The 15,635-nt window shown below is 42.7% G+C and overlaps 1 protein-coding gene across 1 annotated transcript; it reads right to left on the bottom strand.

Moving 5' to 3' along the window:
* Window positions 1–1,584: 1,584 nt before the first annotated feature.
* On the bottom strand, window positions 1,585–13,638 carry LOC134405753 (vomeronasal type-2 receptor 26-like). The gene is made up of 5 exons (XM_063137006.1): window positions 13,424–13,638; window positions 12,475–12,766; window positions 8,770–9,630; window positions 6,935–7,061; window positions 1,585–2,486 (listed from the first exon to the last, which is right to left on the bottom strand). Exons 1-5 carry the CDS (start codon window positions 13,636–13,638, stop codon window positions 1,585–1,587), a joined length of 2,397 nt encoding a protein of 798 aa, XP_062993076.1.
* Window positions 13,639–15,635: the final 1,997 nt, after the last annotated feature.

The raw sequence follows: 15,635 nt of genomic DNA, 5'->3' as shown, positions 1-15,635 counted from the left end.
ATATTTGGCTTCTCCAGTTGGGCCAAGTGGAGGGATTCTGTCTGAGCCCCTAGAGAGCCGCTGCCCATCAGTGTCAGTCATTCTGGGCTAGTTGTACCAATGGTCTGACTCAGTGTAAGGCAACTTACTATGTTCCTGTGATATTTCCAAGTTTTAAAACGCATCGGTGCTTTGGAAGGTGACAATGGCAAGTTGAAGCAGCAACTAAGGGCTCTGGTTTTGGTAAGGGTACAATCGGTAGGCACACTACTAATAAGAAAGAGGATAAACCAGTGAGTTCCCTTATGGCTGGGCAGTACCAGTGTCTGGGAGAGGTGAGTGATGGAAGCCTTGCTACCACTAGCACTTGGGCATTCTACCACTGGGCAGGTAGGAGATGCATCATTTTAGAGCTGAGAGAAGAGCTTCAGGGCTTGTTGCCCATCCTAGTCAACTAATTGCTGGAGTTCTGGATGATATTACACCAGGGGTGGGTGTTATCGACATGGACCTTTTGAGGTAAGCTGGCCAGTCCATCCTTGGAGGGAATGGTTTGAGGGGATGTATTATTATTATTATTATTATTATTATTATTATTATTATTATTATTATTATTATTTTAAAGAAATAATCCTAGGAATTAAGGAACAAACAGATCTGCTTCAAACTTGGCGTGGCTAAAGCCCTACTTAAGAACTATCACAGTGCCAAGCTTCATCTCCTTATTTTTAAAATTGACAAATCTGCAAGCATTTTTGTTAATCCTCATAGATTGTAATGAAATGGTTATCTGAAAACAGGTCGGAGCTCCAATGATGCACATCTCCACTCTGTGGATATTTGACAGTTTCTTTACTCTCTCTTTTCATGTCTAAATACTCAAAAGAATGGTTGGCTTTTCAGATTTTCAGAGTGGAGCACACACCGCTAATCTCTACAATATAAGAAACATAACAGCAGTTTGTCAGAGTACACGCTTCCCTTCTTCCAGTCTAAAGAAAGACACAGAGTCTGCTGGTCCAATTACTCACAAGTATAATTTCTAACAACCATCCACCACCACCGACTTCATCAACTACCCAACCACAACATCAACATTATCTACAAAATATATACACAGGGTTTTCAGCCTGACCACCAACATCCCAGGTGCTGCTAATCAGTCCACCCTGGCTGATGCAATTAGCTCCCTTCGTTTCAGGGGCTTGGTTAACCCTTACCATTCAGGTCTGTAAAATCCTTTTTATTTAGAGTGAATACACTGACACAGTTATACTTCCAGAGGTAACAAAAAATATCACGAACATTCTGAGAAATTTAATAACACAAAGCATACATTTTTGATGCATTGGAGAATAAGATTCTGTAAAACTTGATAATCTGATCACATAGATTATAGGAGCTATGATGAGAAATGAACATCAGTCCAAAAAAAATGTAGTTTAATGCTTCACTTTGTTCTAATGAAGACAAAAAATCAATACAGACATAATTGATAAAACTGATTGAAAGTAATGACACACATTCACAGTAATTAAATAGTTACCATTATTTATTAATAAAAGTTGACTTTGGCTAGATAAGCTCCACAGAGTTTTAGACCCTTTACTTCTTTCTTCTTTGTAGCTGATCTCGGTTGTTTAATTCCGGTCTCAGCACAATGATATAGCATTTGGGGAAAAAGATACATAACAGTAACCCAGCACTGGAGGCCAAGATGGAGAAGATCTCCACAGCCACCATGTATTTCCCTCTTGTGCTCAGGTATGTTGGAACAAAGGAAAGCCAAACACTACAGAAGACCAACATGCTGAAAGTGATGAACTTGGCTTCATTGAAACTGTCGGGCAACTTCCTGGCTAAGAAAGCCAAAGTACAGCTAACTATGGCCAAGAAGCCCAGGAAACCCAAGACACAATAGAACATGGTGACTGATCCTTCATTGCATTCCAGTACAATTTCTTTACTCATTGAGTGCATATCAAGATTTGGGAATGGAGGAGAGGTTGTCAACCACACAGTACAAAGAGTGGCTTGAATGAAAGAGCAGAATAGAACAATGGAGGTTGACAGCTTATTTCCTGCCCATTTCCTCATTATTGACCCAGGCATGGTGGCCATAAAAGCTAAAACCACAATGGTAGTCTTGGCCAAGATGCAGGAAACAGCCAAGGTGAAGATGACACCAAAAGCAGTTTGTCGAAGACAACAGGTCAATGCATTAGGCTGGCCTATGAATAGCAAAGCACAAAGGAAGGAGAGCAGAAGGGATGTGAGGAGAGCGTAGGTGAGGTTCCGGTTGTTGGCTTTAACTAAGGGAGTCCCATGGTACCTAATGAAGATACCCAACACCAAAGCTGTGATGAAAGCAAAGCAAGGAGCCAACATGGCCAAAGTGGTCCCCAAAGGCTCTTCGTAGGCCAGGAAGGTTACGGTTTTAGGAAGGCATAAATCCTGCTCAGTGTTTGGATAACGATCTTCTGGACATTGAGAGCAGTCATCCATGTCTGAAAGTGAAAATATAGGCTTCTACATTGCAGTCTCATCTACATATATTGCTACTTTGAAATTTAGGGGTCATCTACACTAAGCAGGATATTCCACTATGAAACTGGTGTGAAAGTGGTATATAAAAGGCAGGAGCCACACTACTGCTTTATAGCAGTGTTGAAGTGCATTGCTGGATCTACACTACTGCTTTAAAGTGGTACTGAAGTGCACTGACAACTGTTTGGTACCATGATGCATCTACACCAAGCAAGATATAACACTATGAAAGCGATATAAAAGTGGTATATGGTATATGTCAATGGTCCCAACAGTTGTCAGTGCACTTCAATACCGCTATAAAACACTAGTGTGGCTCCTGCCTTTTATATACCACTTACATAGAGCTTTCATTGTGGAATATCCTGCTTGGTGTAGATGAGCCCTTAAACAAATCTTCCCTGCTTTTAATATCACTACAGTTCTACTATTTTCTACTGTGATTGATTCACAAAGGAAATTAGATGTAACACACAATGAGAAGAGAAATCCTATCAGTGCATGAGAATCACCTTGGATTACTAGCTGATATGTGTCATGTTACTTGGGTCTGTGAAAAATGTTTATATTATTTATTTGATAAATAATAAATTTCTTTGCAACTCATTCATCTGTAGGTTGGTTGTGTTTTTTAGTTTGGTTGAGCTCATAAATTGTTTTGTTAGGATAAATGGAAAATTGTGTTAATAAGAACTGTATTTTAAATTAGAGCTTCATGATAAACCACATTTTTTTCTTTTGTTTTAACTGAAATACCTACACTGCCCATTACGACTTGGCCAGAGCAGCTATCTAAACTTCAAAAACAATCAGGACACACAACACCCTTTCTTCCAGCTAAAGAAGATACAAACCTAAGAATATATTTTCAACATATAATCAGCATTGCCCAGATATCTAAATAACATATAGAAAGGAAGCGGACTTCAACCCCCACCCTAAGATATTATATGTGTCTGTGAATGGGGTTTTGCAAACCTTTCAAAAATTGGAGGAGTTCAAAGTTACTTCTTGCGTCTGATCCTGGGGGTCTCTAAGTCCACCCCAGCATATTTAATTAGAGCAGAGTTGGCTATGGAAAAGATCTCTGGGTTGATATATGCAAGGATGGTAAACTACTGTGTAGAGTAAATAACTTAACGTCTCCCGCCCCCGTAAGATTCAGTTTAAAGCCCTCCTGATCAAGTTCTTCATGCTGTGGCCGAACACATTCTTTCCAGCCCTTGTGAGGTGCAACCCATCCCTTGCCAGCAGTCCATGTTCCAAGTAGCGTAGCCCGTGGTCCCAGAATCCAAAATTCTCACGTCGGCACCACCTTCATAGCCAGTCGTTCATCCAGAGTATTTTTCCCCCTTTCTAATCCTCTTCCAAGAACCGGGAGGATGGATGAGAAAACTACCTGGGCCCCAAAGTTCTTCAGTTTCCTTCCCAGAGCTTCAAAGTCTGAAATGATTTCTTCGTAGCTCTGCTTGGCAACATCATTTGTTCCCACATGGATGAGAAGAAAGGGGTATGTGTCCGTGGGCTTTATGAGCTTTGGTAACCCTTCAGTCACATCTCTAATCTGTGCTCCAGGGAGACAGCACACCTGGCGAGTCCATGAGTCTTCATGACATACCTGAGTTTCAATCCCAAGCAGCAGGGAGTCTCCCACAATGACTACTCTTCTCTTCTTCTTGGTTGACCTACCTTCTTCTTATTATTATTATTTATTATTATTTATTTATATAGCACCATCAATGTACATGGTACATTGTACCTTCTGCCTCTTGTTCACTGTTGCACGGTGTCTCCTGTACTTCTTCCTCTGCAAACTGTCCTTCAGTCTCATCCTCCAGAAGCTGAAAGCGGTTGCTTAACTCTAATGGTTCCACCGGTGAAGAATGCCTTCTAGTTCTTCTGCTCCTGTCACATTTTTCCAGAGAGTTTCCTCTTCATTAGCTTTCCTCCCTTCAGCATACTCCACTTCTGCTTCAGCTGGTTGATGCTCTTCAATCTCATGTGCTTCTTGTTGCTTTTGCAGTTCCACCGTTCGGTCTAAGAAATCCTCATCTTCTCTTATTCCTTGGAGGATGGACACTCGCTGCTCAAGTCCTCTCACTTTTTCTTTCAAAAGTGCCACCAGCTTGCACTTGTTGCAGGTGTACGCCACGTTGAGCTCAGGCAGAAAGACGAACATTGCACACCCTTTGCAGGTCACCACTACTGGGAACTCTTTCCCATCTATATTGTCTATTTCTGCTTTGTGTTTTCCTTTCTGATTATAGTGGAATTGCCTTTGCTTTGTCCTGTCCTCTCTGAAGGTACACAACTATATGAGTATGTCTTAAGGGAAAATAAGGGTTTTTGGATGGGTTTTGTGTGTGTGTGTGTGTGTGTGTTTGGTGGGTTCTCTTTATGTTTTTCTTTGTCCCCCCTCTTTTTTTCTTAGGGCCTTGCTAGACCAGGCCTTAGCGCGCCTTCCAACCCGGTTTCCCTGCTGTGCGTCCAGATGACGCACAGGGGAATCCGGCAGCAGGCCGCAGTGAGGCCTGGTCTAGCGCGCCATAAGCGAATGCGCTTATGGCACGCTTTCCCCCCAGCTCCGGCCTCAGGCCAGGGCTGGGGGAAGTGTGGAGACTTCCGTGGCTTTTCGCGGCTCCTCGCTTACGAGGAGCCGCGAAAAGCCGTGGACCTGGCACAGCGCTCATAGGAGCGCTGTGCCCATCGGCCGGGGGGGGGAAGAGAGGGGAGGGCAAAGGATGGGAGGGTGGGTGGCACGGGGGGAGGGCGGGTGCGATCGTGCCGCTCGCCACCCGAGCAAGCAGCCGAGCGGCGCTTGCCCGGGCAATGCCGCCCCATCCCGGGCATTGCCCGGGCAAGCACCGCTCGGCTGCTTGCTCGGGCAGTGAGCGGCACGATCGCACCCGCCCTCCCCCCGTGCCACCCACCCTCCCATCCTTCGCCCCCCCCTCCGTTTTTTTTTAAAAAATTAAAAAGCCACTTACCTTCCTCGAGTCTTCGGGCCACCCGCAGCCCCTTTAAACAAAAAAAAAAAATGGCGGACGCCGCAGGGCTTGCGTCCTCCCTGCGGCTCCGCCGTCTGGAAGCCTGGGCGAGGCACGCTAACGTTAGCGCGCCTTGGCCCCACCTCCCTGCCGGCGTAAGCAAAGCCCCCAGAGGCCTCCCCCTTGACCTCCCCTGCCGAACTCCCCCTGCCAAACTCCTGTTTGCTCTTCCTGTTCGCTCGCTCTCTGGGAACTGGCACACTATGTCTTTGACTGTCCCTTATATATAGATATAAGAAAAAGTTTTTTGGAGCCTTTTTTTTTTAAAAAAAAGTGAAATACTGGGGTGCTAAGGAAAAACTGAGTTATTTATTACATTCAACCAACCCATATGTGATACAAAGGGTTGCACTATTTGTAGTGAAAGCTAATAGATGTAGAGCAAAGTTTTTAGATACTATTGGTGTGTGTTGTTATAGATTCAGAGATATAAATGAAATATCATTGAGAAGCAATTAAAGGTTTCTGTATGTCCGCTGTGCTCCCATCTTACTATACTTTCAGTAATGCATGTTACATATTTGATAGCTTTGTAATTTTTAACCATATGTAATTTTTACCATATGTAGTATAGCAAAATGTCAAGTTTGTAAGTATTGCAATGATCTGTGCATTGAGCAGGAAATGTATTGTTTTGTGTCTGTGAGGTAACCATCTTAAAGTAGCAAGACAGTGCTAGGCCTGTGAGTTAACCTTGAAAAAAATTGAATTCATTTCTTTCTCCCCCTCTTACCCTCACGACAACCCTGCAAAATAGAGCAATCCTAGACTCTGTGAGGTAACTTGAAAACAAATTAAAAATTGTGCTCTCTCTCTCTCTCTCTCTCTCTCTCTCTCAAAATGCCTGGCCAAAGCCGCCATGAAGCTGATTGGTGGCTTTGGCTTTGATCCAGGACAAAGAAAAAGATGGCTGGTTGGCCCCTGTGTGAACAGAGTGCGGGACTAGATGGACCCTTGGTCTGATCCAGCATCAGGGCTCTTCTTAGGTTCTTACATAATGCTTATTAGGGCTGTGCATCAAAGGAAAAAAATGTGGTAGTAATGCTGCTTGGGATCTTCAGAAAGTGGGTCAAGAAACCCATTTCTTCAAATCTCTCTGAAGCTTTTGCTGTGGGATTAGAAAATGCACAATCTGAGTGCTCACACATAAAAAGGTAAAAACAACAACAACACCTTGGATGCATCACATTGTCCCATTTCATTCCAAAGTCATGAATATAATATGTACACACTTTTGTGCGTTAATTTTTTAAAAAACAAACAAATAATCCAATTACATTAATAAAGATAAAACAGTTTTGGTTCAGAAATGATGATTATTAAATTACAGCAAGAGAACAATACAATTAGTTCATTCTTACCCACATGTTTTGAGAATTTGCCCTCTGGACATCGAAGGCAACCATAGCAGCAAAATGGCTTCCCTACCATCATTGTTTTGCTGTAACCTGGCTGGCAATTGTCATTACACTGAGAAAGAGGCTGCACCTATCCATAAACCAAAGAGAGTAAAGTTTTATGAACTGGGAGTTTCCATTTCAGTGGTCAACATAGAGTTAGCAATCTTGCTCCCTTGTCCCTCTCTCAGTTGTAAAAACCCACGAGTTCATCATTTATTACTGCATAAGCTGCATATCATAGTTCTTAACATTCTGGCACTGAAACACCAATCCAACCCATTGTACAGGACATTTGCATAAATTCTGTTTTGCATGAATTTGGAAACTTAAGTACTTAAAAATAAATTAAAAAATGATCCAAAAGTGAGGGGCTCCATGGGAAAGATTGAGTTGACCTATCCCTACATCTTCACATGCTTCTTGGATTATGTCATGGAGATCTCACACGATGTCATGGGCCATAGTGCCACTTTCAGCCTCCCTTGCTGCCAAACTCTTTGGCAGTGATTGGTTAACCGTAGAGGCATGGCAGACATTTGGTGATGAAGAACTGACCTGTACAACTACAAAGACAAAGCTGTGACAATGTCTGAATAGTGAACCAATCTGTAAATGACTTCCAGAAATGTGAATTATCCCCACCTGGTTATACCTGCTGTGCCACATGATAGTATCCTCAGATATGGTGAACACTTCTTCTTGGGGAGCCCTGGGGTCCATCTTTCCAACCTTGACTCTCTGAAAAGATTGGTTTGGGAATGTGACCCAGTTGATAATATCAAAGCCGCCTATTATTTCCCCATTTTGATCAAAAGAAACCATTTCCCCAGCACTGTTGTTAAACGAGGTGGCTCTCAGAAAGTGGTGGAGCTAAATGGCAAAAAAAGGAAAAGGAAAAAAGAAGAAAAGATAGAAATTCAGAAGAATGTACCAAAATCCAAATGTACAGGAGAATGGTCACATTTCACACTAGATATCTATGGCTAGTGGTTCCTTTAAAAGTCCCATACAGTGTAGATGTAGTAGTAGTATAAATGTAGAAAAGGTAGAACTTTTCACTACTTGGAATAGTGGGCAAAATATCTATTCTGGAAATGTTTCCGGTCACACAGAGAAAGATGGTTCTGAAAGAGATGCTAGTGTCGGGGGAGTTCTTCCCCAGATTACTGACCTATTTTTCCAAGTGACATAGAAAAACTAAGAACATAAGGAGGGCCATGCTGGATCAGACCAAGGGTCCATCTAGTCCAGCACTCCGTTCACATAGTGGCCAACCAGCCTTTGGCCATATACATACATTTTTGCTCAAATTCCTTTACATTAATGCATAATTTATATGTAAAGTATATCAATTAGTTTTTCTAATATTTGGAGCAAATTACTGATGATGTAAAACTATTTATTCCATTTCAACAGAATACAAAATACTCCAAAACAATGAAAATGCACAGGATCAGGATTTGTGGATGGTGCCATGACACAATATTAAAAGTATTTCAGTAGTATTTTCCGTATATTCAAGTAAAAAAAGCAGGGAGGTTACTAAATGGATACTCCAATAGTGGTTTTCAGTTGTAAAAAAAGGTCTATGGGCTACTTTGAAGGAAGCTGATTTCCCATTCATCAGCTTTTCAAAGGCAGAGAAGAAGGCTGGATTCATTCCTACCCACAAACCAAGAGTGTGTCTATAATATCCAAGCCAGCCTTTGTAGCTGGACAGCTTTCTATATATTCTGGATTATCATTTTGCTCTCAGGTGTGGAGTCTCTGCTGCATTCCTTTGCTAAGAACATTACCTGCCATGATATTTGCTTCTGAAGATCACATCTCTTTCCATTGGCCATTGATAGATGTTTGCATTTGGAGGACAGTACAGCATGCAAAGCATGTGCCACAGCATAGACAGCATTGTAGACACTGTAGCTGTGACCAGTCATGCTCATTTCAAACACAGAGGCTGGAAGAGACTCGAGCTTTTCCTCCCCAGTACAGATATTCCCAGCCGTCACATCCACCTCAGAGTTGGGGAAGAAGCACTCAAATGCTGTTTCCCAGAAGACCCTGATGAAGCTGTCTTCTCTTTCAATGGTGGGGTTCCTCACCTGGAGAAATTTTTGAAATCCAAATACCTCCTTTGAATGAATTGCAAATGATATGGAACCATGAATGAAGTCTATGTCTGAATTTCTTTGGAAGGGAAGTGATGTGAAATCCATCTGAGCTGTCATAATCCAGACTTTTCCTTTTGTCTTCATTGGCAAGCCTTCAATTTCTAAAGCCTGGGGCAACATTTGCATATATACCATGCTCTGTATTTCACCATTTATGATAACTGCACTAGCAGTACTTGTAATGACAACCGCTAACATTTCAAATGTCAGCTCCACAGTGCCAAGAATGTCCTTATCAAATGTAAGCCTTGGAAGACTTTCTATGAAGTCAATGCAGACACCTTTCTTGGCAAACATGGGAACAATATCCTGTATCAATCTGTCTCCATCATCATCAGTCTCAGAAACGAACCCAATCCATTTCCACCTAAAATGCAAGAGTAACTCAAGAATCCCCTCATATTGATGAATGTTGTTTGGTAACATCCGGTGGAAGAAAACATCTTGGATATTGGTATTCATCATGGGTGAAGAGCCATAGATGAGCTAAAGAAAATAAACCAAGTGCTTGGGGAGAAGCTACCTTCCAAAATGAAATTAAATATGTATGTCTCTCTTTGTGTATGTCTCTCTGTTTGCCTATGTTTTCAGCTCTTGAAGCCCTTACACACTTAGGAGATGGCTAGACCTACTGTGTCTAGCGCGATGCAGGGGGTATGATCTCACGATATGGTTGTCGGGAGATCCCCCCTCTGTCTACATGCAGCGTGCAACATCCCAGGAGGAAGAGACGTCGCGCCCACCATTTTGTTTGAGGATTTTTTATCAGAGAAGGTGTGCATGAGCACTCATGCACAAATGGTAAGGGGCTTTTTGTGGGTGTGTTTTAAAAAAGAGTTCTGTGCCCTGTGCTTGGGTCCCGGGTCCTCGCGGTTAGTCGCGATGAGCTAGGACAACCCACAATGCCTGGCCACACGTTCTGCAGTCTCAGAATCATCCCGAGACCATGGAAAAAGTGGGGGGAATGGGCCTGCCGATATCCTAGCCCAAGGGATGGATCATCCCTCCCTGCTCCTGGGATGCCCTCTGTGCCATGTCACATTGATGATCACGTGGTGATCTCCAGGATATTGGCTGGTCTAGCTATGCCCATAGATTAATTTACATCATAAAGGATATTATTTAAACAACAACCCTATGATTAACAAAAAAAAGTTAAGGTCATATATTTTTCAATGAAAAAGGTAGGAGGGAAAAGGCAGGAAAATTATGAGTTAAGTCTTACAACCCACATCCTAGGAAGGCCAAAAGTGAAAGCGAAATTCTCATTCTCCCAATGCAGATCAACAATGTGAACAGGAAGGAGAATATGATATAACATGCTACTAAAGCTTGTATTTCTTGTGGGGATGAAGTGGTGCCTTTCCTTTTTTGACCATATTTAAATTGCCACCCTATACAATGAAGAAGGTAGACATCATAGCATTCTAACTACTATGCATTGCATTGGGCGCAATCCTATCTGGTTGTCATAACCATCTGATCTCAGAGGCTAGTGACTATCTTATGTAAGGAGGCAGGAAAGGCATGAAGTGGGATCCTTATTATTATTATTATTATTATTATTATTATTATTATTATTTTATTTCTTACCCGCCTCTCCATCCTGATCGAGGCTGGGAACAACAACAAGCACAAAAAACATAAAAATTGATTCAAAACATAGTATATATTATTAAACTACATAAAAAAACATACTAAAAACATACTAAAAGTAGGGATGTGCTCCGCTTCTCCTCGAACCGGATAAGCAGGAGCGGAGTGGGGGGCTTTGCCTAACCTTAAGGTGGAGGAGAACAGGATTGGGGGGCTGGCGGAGCGTTGTGAAGAGGATCGAGATGAAGGCGGATCCTTCAGCTTGATCCGGAGCTCTGCAAGAAAGGTAAGTGGGGTTTCCCGGGCCCTGTTGCTGTCACCCATGCGGCGACAACGGCAGGGCCCGGTAACCTCCCCCCTCCCTCCTCTCCCTTACCTGCGTCCGTCCACGGTCCCTTGGCTTCTTCAATTGAGTCTGCGGCTCAACCAGGAAGTCTAGGCCGCACTTGCTCAATTGAAGAAGCTGAGGGACCGCAGATGGATGCAGGTAAGGCCACCCTCCCCCTTGGTCTTTGCAGGTAAGGGAGAGAAGGGAGGGGGACCTTACCTGGCGCCACTCCCCTCCACTGTGGAGCTCCGATTCGGAGCCGGAGCTCTGCGGTGAAGAGGAGAGGACTATGGGCAGAGCGGAGTGGGCCGATCTGAAATTTTCGGATCAGCCCGTGGGGCGGTGCGGGGGGGGGGGGGTCTGTGCACACCCCTAACTAAAAGTATCCTAAAAGCATCCTAAAATGGGGAAAAAGGGGGTTGACTAAAATATTCAGTCAAACCTAAAGTTTTTCCTAGATGCTCAAAGCAAGTCCCCATTGAACGTAGTTGGATTTCCTTCCCACCAGCTATATATAGAATAAGAAGAGACCAAATTCACCACAATTTCCAAATGCAATCTTTGTCACCTGCACGTTTTACAAAACTATTGTAACCTTCTACAATCTTTCATCCTTCACATGTCATGAACTGCAGTGTCCTGTCATTGCCTGTCAGCCCTGATGGGACACAGCAACAACGGTGTCTCCAATAATCTCTCCTCCTTTGATGCTCCTGTCATGGCACGTGCTTTGAAGTCTACATTGTACACATAAGCAAAACTACAAATCTAACGCTTATCAAATTTGCAGATGACACCAAATTGGGTGGGATAGCTAATACCCTGGGAGACAGAAACAAACTTCAAAGTGATCTTGATAGGCTGGAGTGCTGGGCTGAAAACAACAGAAGGAAATTTAATAGGGATAAATGCCAAGTTCTACATTTAGGAAATAGAAACCAAATGCACAGTTACAAGATGGGGGACACTTGGCTCAGCAATACTACAAACGAGAAGGATCTTGGAATTGTTGTAGATCACAAGCTGAATATGAGCCAACAGTGCGATATGGCTGCAAGAAAGGCCAATGCTATTTTGGGCTGCATTAATAGCAGTATAGCTTCCAAATCACGTGAGGTACTGGTTCCTCTCTATTCGGCCATGGTTAGGACTCGATGGCCTTGTAGGCCCCTTCCAACTCTGCTATTCTATGATTCTTTGATTCTAATTTCTTTAGGTTCAAATTCTAACTGCATCTTTTGAGGTCTTCTGGATCTTTCAAAATGTATCCATGGCCTGACTCAGAAAAAGTTCACTTCATTTTTGATCTCTAGCACTTTTGATCTCCAAACAACACAACAAAATCTAAAAGGCAAAATAATAGTGAGCAACTAGTTTAATTCCTTCCATCTAGATGCATCTCTTACCTGTGGCATCTTATAGGTGAATAAAACAATGGCCATGTGTAAAGAAACTTTGTAATGAGTTCCTCCGATCACTGCTACTGGATTATCCCTACCATCACATCTATAATTTGGAATGAATTTGTTCCTTGTAGAGAGAAGTTCCATTGAGGCATGATATGCCCATCGTTGAAAGAAATGGCTATTATAGATATTGAAGCCCAGACTGATGTTGGGTAAGATCCGGGGATTTTCATTGATCTCCTCAGCAGCAAATACCAAGGCCAGGATGTGCTGATAGATCTGAGTCATGAACCTGTAGTGAGAGTTATGTGATGTGTCAATGTGGAGACTTATTGCATTTCATTTACACACATATATAGACTGAACATGAGATGATAATTCTGCATTAGATAATAATGCAGAATACAGCTGCCTAATCTACGCAAAGCAGGATATTGCACTATGAAAGCGAGATGAAAGTGGTATATGAAAGGCAGGAGCCACACCAAGCAGGATATAACAGTATGAAAACAGTATATGGTATGTGTCAATGGGCCCCAACAGTTCTCCTGTGTTTTATATACCATTCATAGTGCTATATCCTGTTTGGTGTGGATTAGGACAACCAATATTGCCATGAGATTTTCTGCACAGAGCAAAATAAGCTCTTCCTCCTTTTCAGATTCTGTTGCTCCCACCCACATTCAATTTGCATATTCTTTACAGTAAGGAGAATGAAAGAAAACCTCCTCTCCCACAATAGTCTCTCTCTGTTAATGCTTGAGGGAAGCCAAACCTGGCATTGGTGATGATAAAGTTGGAATCGGAAGGCATATGATCCCGTTCAACAATTAAGGAGACAGATAAAGTACCCAGTATTCTCTACAAATCCCCTGGAAGTAAAGTCAATCCATGGGGCAGGCACTGCTGGAAATATTACTTGACAATATAGCTGAAGGCAATTCCTTACGCAATGTCTCCAAAGAGTTCCTTAGAGGGACGCTTTGTGAATTCTATCACATTGGAGAATATGTAAATCTGAGACATGATGCCACCGATGATGAAGTCTCCTGGCTGATAATGCTTGTGAAGAATGGGAAGAGGGTCACTGATGCTGCATTTAGCACTGGGACTGCTGCACACCACCTTGGGTAGCAGCACTGAGACTGAAAGAAAGAATCCCATGGACTCGCATGGAACTCTTCTTCTTTTATTGCATTCCATTATCCTTCAAATATCACTGAAATGGGCAGTCTGACTTGAATGTCAGGCACTTGGCTGATGTGTGCCTCAGACTGTGCAGCATAAAGGATCAGTATTGATAAGATGGGCGGAGCCCTGGCTGTCTTAAGTCCTGGCTCTGAATGATAGAAGGAGTATTAAAAGCATACTGCAGTATTAGACTAAATTGTTTCTAGTGACATTTCCCTTGGGGCTTGTTGAAGAAGTAGTTGAAGTCATCATGGTAAAATGGATAATTATAGTGGAGATAATCACTTAGAAATGCAGGTTATACAAGGCACTGCAGAAGAAAACATGCTTATGCTATTTTGATCTGTCCCAGTCTGGATTCAGGCCCAATCCTGGGATGGAGTTCTTTCTTCTTTATTTCTTTATTTGATTTCTACCCTGCCTTTCTACCAAGCAAAATGGCACTCAAGGCAGCTTACAATCGCAAATAAAACTTGATAAAAACAATAACAGAACAAACAATAATTAAAACACCATTAAAAAAACAATAACAGAATACAACTAGAATGATCAGGTGTCTGGAAACAAAGCCTTATAAAGAGAGACTGAAAGAACTGGACATGTTTAGCCTGGAGAAGAGAAGATTGAGGGGAGCCATGATAGCACTCTTCAAATACTTGAAAGGTTGTCACACACAGGAGGGCCAGGATCTCTTCTCGATCCTCCCAGAGTGCAGGACACGGAATAACGGGCTTAAGTTAAAGGAAGCCAAGCCACAGCTAGATCTAAGGTTTATCCTGGGATCATCCAGGGTTCGCCCCTGCCTGAGCACTGGATCCCCTGTGTGTCACCTAGATGAACAGGTTTGACCCCTGGACGATCCAAGGATAAACCTTAGGTCTAGCTATGGCCCAAGATTCCAGCTGGCCTGGGATACCATGGGCTAATCTATACCCAGCTGGATCTTGCACTTTGAAAACAGTATATAAAAGACAGGAGCCACACCAAGCAGGATATAATGGTATGAAATCAGTATACAGTATGTGTTAACGGGCCCCACGAGTTGTCAGTGCACTATAGTACCGCTATAAAGCAGTAGTGTGGCTCCTGCCTTTTATATACCGCTTTCATACTGCTTTCATGGTGCAATATTCTATGTGGTGTACATTAGGCCCATGAGAGATTAACTTCTCTGGGAGAGGGACATGAAGATTCAGACCTTTGTATATTATCTCAGTGGCTTTTATATCATTGAACACAGTATCGTCCTGTGAGGGGGAGGAGTTATCCATGCCTTGTGATATGGAGTCACCATTTATGGTATTTTGGCTCTTATTTACAGGGTTAATTCCAGACAATAGGATTGGATGACTGGGCCTTGCCCCTCCCCCCTGCAGCTTCTCGGAGAGGTTACATAGAGCATTATTCTCTCCCCAATGTTATCATCTGTATGAAGCCATTGGGAGCACTCATTGGATATTTAGAGAAATATGGCATCAATAACATCTCAGTTTGGTAGATGGGGAGATATATGTATGTATGGAATGGTCACCTATAGAATATAGAATATTCATAACTGTCCACTCAGATGGTATCAATTCCAATGCTATCTTCCCATATATAAAGACAGAAACTTGGCAATAAATGCCAATTTCCCAGCACACCATATTTACAATAAACATTTTTTCTTTTATTGTTCACCCATTCAGACTTTCCCTTCTTGAAACAGAATACACAGATAAACTTTTACTGCAGTTTCACGTTCCTCTCTTCACAGTGGGGGAAAAGAGAGTTCTTTTTTTCACCACCAACAAATTGACTCAGCATCATCCAGTGGAGCTTTTCATAGTGGTTCATGCCCTGCTGGAATCTGGGCCGGTGACAGAGTTGGTGGAACGAAGGGTGGGCGAACTGCCCAAGTGCAACTTGGTGGGCTCTTGCCCCATTGCTGCTGCTCTCCACTCCTGCTTGCTGGGTTGCGCAACCCTCTT

The sequence above is a fragment of the Elgaria multicarinata genome, chromosome 11 (assembly GCF_023053635.1).
Source record: "Elgaria multicarinata webbii isolate HBS135686 ecotype San Diego chromosome 11, rElgMul1.1.pri, whole genome shotgun sequence".
Taxonomy (NCBI): Eukaryota; Metazoa; Chordata; class Lepidosauria; order Squamata; family Anguidae; genus Elgaria; species Elgaria multicarinata.
Note: the sequence above shows the minus strand (reverse complement) of the source record. Positions and strands in the feature narration are given on the sequence as shown.

Bases quoted from the DNA above. Each gene is read 5' to 3' on its own strand.
- LOC134405753 (XM_063137006.1), bottom strand. From the start codon at position 13,638: ATGGGATTCTTTCTTTCAGTCTCAGTGCTGCTACCCAAGGTGGTGTGC. The intron at 12,767-13,423 runs GTAAGGAATTGC...CTCTCACTACAG, and splicing joins GAACTCTTTGGAGACATTGC to GTTCATGACTCAGATCTATC. The intron at 2,487-6,934 runs GTAAGAATGAAC...TTTCACTTTCAG, and splicing joins CAAATTCTCAAAACATGTGG to ACATGGATGACTGCTCTCAA.